Source organism: Hylobates moloch, unplaced genomic scaffold (genome assembly GCF_009828535.3).
Source record: "Hylobates moloch isolate HMO894 unplaced genomic scaffold, HMol_V3 SCAFFOLD_8, whole genome shotgun sequence".
Lineage (NCBI taxonomy): Eukaryota > Metazoa > Chordata > Mammalia > Primates > Hylobatidae > Hylobates > Hylobates moloch.
The window spans coordinates 64,951,776-64,958,784 of record NW_026652283.1 but is presented as its reverse complement, the minus strand read 5'-3'; the positions used below and the strand labels follow the sequence as shown (position 1 = coordinate 64,958,784).

The window sequence follows — 7,009 nt, the reverse complement described above, 5'->3', positions numbered from 1 at the left end:
CTCTTTGTCTTTTTTAACTGCTGTTGCTTTAAAGTTTGTTTTGTCTGACATAACAATAGCTACCCCTGCTTGCTTTTGGGGTCCATTTTCATGGAATTTCTTTTTCCACCCCTTTACCTTAAGTTTTTGTGAGTCCTTATGTGTTAGGTGAGTCTCTTGGATGACCCATAATTTAAATATCAGTCAGTCTCCTTCTACAACCACCCTAGAGTTTGTTCAGTGGTCTTAAAAAACAAACTAGCCATAGTGATTGGCCTAGAAGCAAGGCAAAAATCTCTGCAATGGGAACTTCTTATGGAATTTGACCCGGCTACTATCACAGCTGAAAATACAATTTGCCAATTACTATGTTTAACCCCAATACCCAATATGGTCTCATACAACAGGGACCACTCAGCTAGCTGGTAGCAAGTTGATTACATTGAATACCATTCTGCATGGAGAGGGAAGAAATTTATCCTCACAAGAATAGAGGTGTTATCTATTTAGATTTGTTTTCCCTGCCTACCACTCTCTGCCAGCACCAGTGTGGACCTACTGAATGTTAATAGAAAATTGCAATGATCACATAAAGACAGTATCACAAGGGAATAAAGGTTAGGTTCTCCTCACCAGATAAAATCCCCATCCAGCTGTGGGTTTGGCTGGATGCAAAGGAAAATGGAATGGGTAGTCAGTAATAGAAATCATGAATAAAATGTCACTTATTTCTGGTTGTCCATGAAAATCACTGACACGTAAATAATGTAGTCTTGTGTTGGTGTAGTCTTGCCAGCCAAAGTGATTTCATTGGGCTTTTCCCTCAGAAGCTTACATTACAAAAATAACATGCTCTCTTCCAGTTCCAGGTGCTTTGGGAGCAGACATGGCCAAGTCCAAGAACCATACCACACACAACCAGTCCCCAAAATGGCACAGAAATGGCATCAAGAAAGCCCGATTGCAAAGATATGAATCTCTTAAGGGGGTGGACCCCAAGTTCCTGAGGAACATGGACTTTGCCAAGAAGTGCAACAAGAAGGGCCTAAAGAAGATGCAGGCCAACAATGCCAAGGCCATGGGTGCACATGCTGAGGCTATCAAGGCCCTCATAAAGCCAAAGGAGATTAAGCCCAAGATGCCAAAGGGTGTCAGCTGCAAGCTCAATCAATTTGCCTACATTACCCACCCCAAGCTTGGGAAGCGTGCTTGTGCCCACATTGCCAAGGGGCTCAGGTTGTGTGGGCCAAAAGCCAAAGCCAAGGATCAAACCAAGGCCCAGGCTGCAGCTCCAGCTTCAGTTTCAGTTCAGGCTCCCAAAGATGCCCAGGCCCCTACAAAGACTTCAGAGTTGAGATCTCTGTCTGCCAACGTGAGGACAGAAGGACTAGTGTGACCCACCCTGGGCTGCCATCAGCATGGGGCTGGTGTCTTCCTGTGCTATTTCTATAAATAAGCCTGAGGCAGGAAAATAATAATAATAATATGGTTTTTTCCTCAATTAAAAATTTACATTTCAATAGTGATTATACTTTTTCAAATTTTTACATGCTGCCCCCAAAACACAGATATGCCTCCCTGGTAATAAACTAAGAATGAGTACTGCAGATCAATGCATGGGACTCTACAGTTAGGGTGAAGTTAGCTCTCTTGTGGGCTACAAACTCCTAGAAGTAGAGCTCTTAGGAGTGTACAGACTGCTCATAAATCAGTTAGTCTATTATTGTAGCACTCAATGGGCGTAAGTTTCCTCAGTGCTCTCAAAACCATTAACACATTATTTGAGTCATCATGAAGGTGTTCTATCCAAAGCCTTAGCATTTCTTTCTATCTTTAAGGTCAGTCACTTATAAAAAGAGATACTCAAGGTGAGACAAGGTCACCTTAAGAAAATATACACACAGATTCCCATAAGGCAAATAGTATGATTTTAAGAAACAAAACACTGAAGTGCTGTTTGATATCTAATTTGAAACTTTATTATGTTAGCAATTATATGAGTGGGAGTTCTTCCAGTAATTTTTCCATGTGATTATCCTGGCTGTTAGATTCAAAATGACCTTCATACGAAGACAGATAATATCACAAGCTAATGAGGAGAGGTGGTCCTGTGTAGGCAGGACAGGAATGAGTCACAGGCATCCTTCATAAAAGTAATTATGCACCTGCTGGGGAGTGTTTTCTGACTCCAGTAAATATTGATGTGCCTTTCCCCTGCATTGCAAGATGGAGATTTGTTGAAGGCTGTGATCTATCAAAGTTTTCAAAAAAGTCTTTTTTGGGGGCTATTTTGTTTACTAGAATTATACAAATACAAGTCAGTCAAGCCTGAGCTGCAAGTGGACAGTAGAGTTAAATATGTTATCAGATGTAAAAGACAAAAAAAATCAGAAACCAACAAGCTATAGCTTCAGGCACAACAGCCAGGAAGGAAAATTTACCAATTTACTAACTAAAATCTAGAATGAGGAGAAACTTCTATTCCCATAACAGGGCACAGACACAGAGTGACAGCAGGCTCTAACCAAGATCCTAAAGTCAATCTAACAACGTAAGGACTTTATTGTTTACAGAGGCAGGTAGGGAATATTGTCATTGAAAACACCCAGATTTTGTTCTGCTAAAAATCCAGTTGAGCTGAGAACTGTGGCAGATGCTTGTAGTCTCAGCTACTAGGGAGGCTGAGATGAAGGATCACTTCATCTCAAAGCCCAGGACTTTGAGACAGCCTGGACAGAATGAGTCCTCATCACTAAGGAAAAAAAAAATTTAATAAAAATTTTTTTAAACTTAAAAGTTTACAAAGAATCAAGTTGACTTTTTTTTTTTTTTTTTTTTGTGATGGAGTCTCACTCTCTCCCAGCTGGAGTGCAGTGGCACCATGTTGGCTCACTGCAACCTCCGCCTCATGGGCTCCAGCAGTTCTCCAGCCTCAGCCTTCCAAGTAGCCAGGATTACAGCCACCCACCACCACGTCCAGATAATTTTTGTACTTTTAGTAGAGATGGAGTTTTGCCATGTTGGCCAGGCTGGGTTTGAACTCCTGGCCTCAAGAGATTCCCCCCAACCTTGGTCTCCCAAAGTGCTGGGATTACAGACGTGAGACATTGTGCCTGGCCCCCGTTGACTCTTGACCTGTGTAAGTAGTCTTCATTGTTTCAACTGCTGCTATCTCTTGTTTTCACCACACCCAATATTTCTTTAAGATTAGGTACTTAGTTAACTTTATTTTTATCACGTGAAAGCACTTCCATTGTTCAGAATGACTTTTGCATTTCCATAGTCAACTCTTCCACATCAGTTTCTTGGTTTTGCCATCTCTAGGAACCTTCAACACCCCCACTTCGGCCACCCACTCCCACAACTACATCCTGAACATCCTAGACACTTGTTACAACTCCATGCTTGAAATGTTCAGTTCCCACACACTACTATCCAATCCCAGTATCCTGTCCTTCTTGCTGTCTCATTCAGTTACTCCTTCACCTGCTCCTGATCCACAAGCCCTCCTATTCCTTTTTCCCTTCAGAGACCATCCTTGTCTTCATATCTTTCCTCGTTCAACTTAGAGTCCATGTCTCCACACTTGAATTATTTTCTTGCCAAAACTTTTACTACCTTGCCTCACTGTCTTTTCAATGTTCTCACTTGGTAAATAGCCTAGCACTGAATTAACCTGTATCAATTTTTATTTAACTTCTGTGGCCTATCAAATCATCTTCCTCACCTTGGTCCCTCCTTATTGTTAGTGGAGAAAATGGAATGCCTTTTACTTAATGGAGAAAATAGAAGCCATGAAGTGGAAATGCCCTCAATGCTTTGCCATCCCACCTACAACCTTATACGCATTTGTCAATACCCATTCTTGTTACCTCACTGCCTTTCCAATGAAGTTGTGTTTCTCTAGTTGTCTGAGTACTTCTTCATCCGTGCTCTGGAATGGGTAACTTTCAGCTACCACTTAAATGTATTTTTTCATAATTAAACACCTTTTAGTTTAGTAATTTTTAAAAGTAACTTAGTTAATCATCTACAGAATGTTTTCCGTCAGTATATTCACAGTCCATATTGCCCCTTTTTAAAAATTTTCCTTTTCTTTTGGCCAGTTTCTCTAAAGCACCACTTAATAACAGCAAGTTTTTGAGCACCTACTATGAACTAGGTGTTTTACATAAATTAGCACTTACCACATGAGGTAGCTATTATTATTCCAGTTCTACAGATTAGGAAACTGGATCTTAAATGCAATTATGTAAATTACTTAACATTCCACAGTGACTGTGGCAGATTTGGGACTGGAGCCTAGGTCTGTCTACACTGAAGTTTGTCTCTTTCTTTTTGTAACTTTGCCTTGGTTGCCCTCTTCCTGATCTACAGTGTATGTTTTTCCTATTTCCATCTCTTTACATCTGCAAAAAGGCAAAGTAAAGGAGAGTTGATAGCAGTGAAAAGAATCACTTACCAAGGTAAAGAGCTTGTTCAACTAATGGGAACAGAAGGAATCAGAAGGACCTAGGCTGACCTCAGCCTGTCTTCTCCTTAAGGAATCCAGGGTGACTGAATGGTGGCCTGGAACAAAGACACTGACTCCCACTTCCCACAGTGCTCCATGCTATGCTCTTAAAGATAGTGTACCAGCAAATGGGGCTGCAAACTGGCCCAGCCTCCCTCAGATTAGCCTCAGATCTTACAGTGAATGGAACTCAAAGGCCCCAGGAGAGATATTAGGTACTCAGCTGCACACTGAATCTACACCACTCACACTCAGGTGTTCTGGTGAGGATGGGCACCTTGACAGACCTGTGAGTCACTTATTGACTGCTTACTGGGGATCTATTAAGGAGGAAACACTGTACTATGAAGGGAAATCCAATAGAAAGCTTATCATTGACCATTTTATAAAATAGTGGGGCAGATGGATCATGTGCATAATGAATTGTATTAAAGATAGAAAATAAGTTCCTAAGAGAAATACAAGTAAAGTACAACTTGTGGCCAAAGAAGGGAAATATTACTTCCAAACCACGGCAGGAAAAAGAGCTTTCTTAAAAACATAAAATTTAAGCTGGAGCAGAGGGAATTTGGAACTGTAGAGACAGTTTTAAAGGATAGGTCATGGGACCGTACCAACAGAAGCTACCAGCTAGGAATGTGATGCAGTGTGTGTGTGTGTGTGTGTGTGTGTGTGTGTGTGTGTGTGTGATCTGAAGAGAAACCTAAACATGAAGTAGTTATGGTAAAGAGCTAAAAGTCTGAGCTACCTAAAACATTGAAAATGGGATGGCTAGGAGAAGAAAATATTTTTGGAAAAGCCCTCCAATCTCTTTCTCTCTTTCTAAGACCACTCCTGTCTCCTCATCTTTCCTTATTCAGAGTAGATTGGGTTCAACCCTTGATGGCTCTTGCATGCCAGGCTAAAAAATATGGGCCATAGGCATTAGAATTGGGGAGATTATGAAATATACTGTTTGTGTTTGCTTTCTGACCAGGCATGAGAAACTAAGAGCTGTTCTTTAAGAAGGTTAATCTAATAGCAGTATTTGAAGAAATTAGAACACTAGAGAGACAGCAAATCAAGCTCAAAGTTGTCATGATTATGAATACTATTAGGTTTTTTTTTTTGAAATTGTGAAGTTTTTCCACTCACCATAATATCAAAGACCATCTATTAAAACCTATTTTTGATACCATTCTCTGTCTGATTTACGCAATTGACATTTCAAAGACACAAATTTTATCATCAGCTTTTGTAAACCTCATGGCCTTATTTCTTTAAAAAAAAAGATACAAAAGGACAAATGACACTATGAACTGAAAAAAATATATAAGTAATAAAATATAGACTTCAGCAGTACAGAGAAAGAAATATACTTTGGCAAAGTTTTTAACTACCTAGGCACTTGTTAAAATACAAATTATCAGGCTCACGAGAGCTAGGTCAGCAAGCTTTTCTGTAAAGGGCCAGAAAGTAAATAATTTAGGTTTTGTAGGACATTTGGTCTCTGTCAAAAATACTAAACTCTGCTCTTGTAGCAAAGAAGCAACCACATAAAAGTCATAAAAGAAAAGGTATGGTTATGTTATGAGAAAACTTAATTTATATAAATGGTACATGGGCATTCAATAGTAGCAAAAATTAGGGGCTGAAAATTTGATGAGAGATGGGATGTTTACCTAATCTTAAAGTATATCCCCATAAGATATATATTAAATGCTTACTAATTAATAAGTACTTAATAGGTATTAATTAACTTCACCAATAGAGAAACCTGGAAGACACAATGTTAGCCATGTGGTAAAAATGAACATCACCAGAAATCACATGCTACTTGAAATAATATACCAAAAAGAGCACAGCATCATTTCTGTGATATCCCTGCAAAAGATACAAAACCTGAATCTATTCAGGAGAAAATGTCTGTCAAACACGAACTGAAGGTTGCTCTACAGAGTAACTCTTATGGACTCTTCAAACATTTCAATGTCATTAAAAGAGAAAGAAACTGAAGAACTTATCTGATCGAAAGAGACTAAATTGATACGGCAAGTAAATATAATGCATGATCCTGGACCTTTCAAAGGACATTATTGGGAGAATAAGCAAAATCTGATTAGGATCAGTAGATTAGATAGTAACATGGTATCAATGTGAATTTTCTGATTTTTATGGTTGTACTCTGGTTATATAGGAGAATGTTCTTGTTTTTAGAAAATGCACACGGAAGCATTAAGGTGTAATGGGGTTTAATATCTCTAACTCGAATGGTTGAGAAAAAAATAAAATGTATAAATGCAGGCAGTGAGAGAACAACACAATATGGTAAAATATTAGTAATTGCAGTATCTGGTTGTAGAGTATAAAAGAATTCTTCAAACTACTTTTGCCACTTTCCTTTCAGCTTCAGGTTATTCAAAATAAAAAGTTAAAAAATGTTTGGCTGTAATACCTCAACTAAAGACAGAAAAAAAAAAACGCCCAAATCCCTGGGATAGATGAAAGAAAGAGATTTTAAAGCAATGAGAGAGTGAT

The 7,009-nt window shown here is 39.0% G+C and overlaps 1 protein-coding gene across 1 annotated transcript; it reads left to right on the top strand.

Moving 5' to 3' along the window:
- The first annotated feature begins 865 nt into the window (after window positions 1-865).
- LOC116472441 (large ribosomal subunit protein eL29-like) lies at window positions 866-1,375 on the top strand. The gene has a single exon (XM_032758064.1). It carries the CDS (start codon window positions 866-868, stop codon window positions 1,373-1,375), a length of 510 nt encoding a protein of 169 aa, XP_032613955.1.
- The last annotated feature ends 5,634 nt before the right edge of the window (window positions 1,376-7,009 follow it).

Coding starts and splice junctions, on each gene's coding strand:
- LOC116472441 (XM_032758064.1), top strand. CDS start 866: ATGGCCAAGTCCAAGAACCATACCACACACAACCAGTCCCCAAAATGG.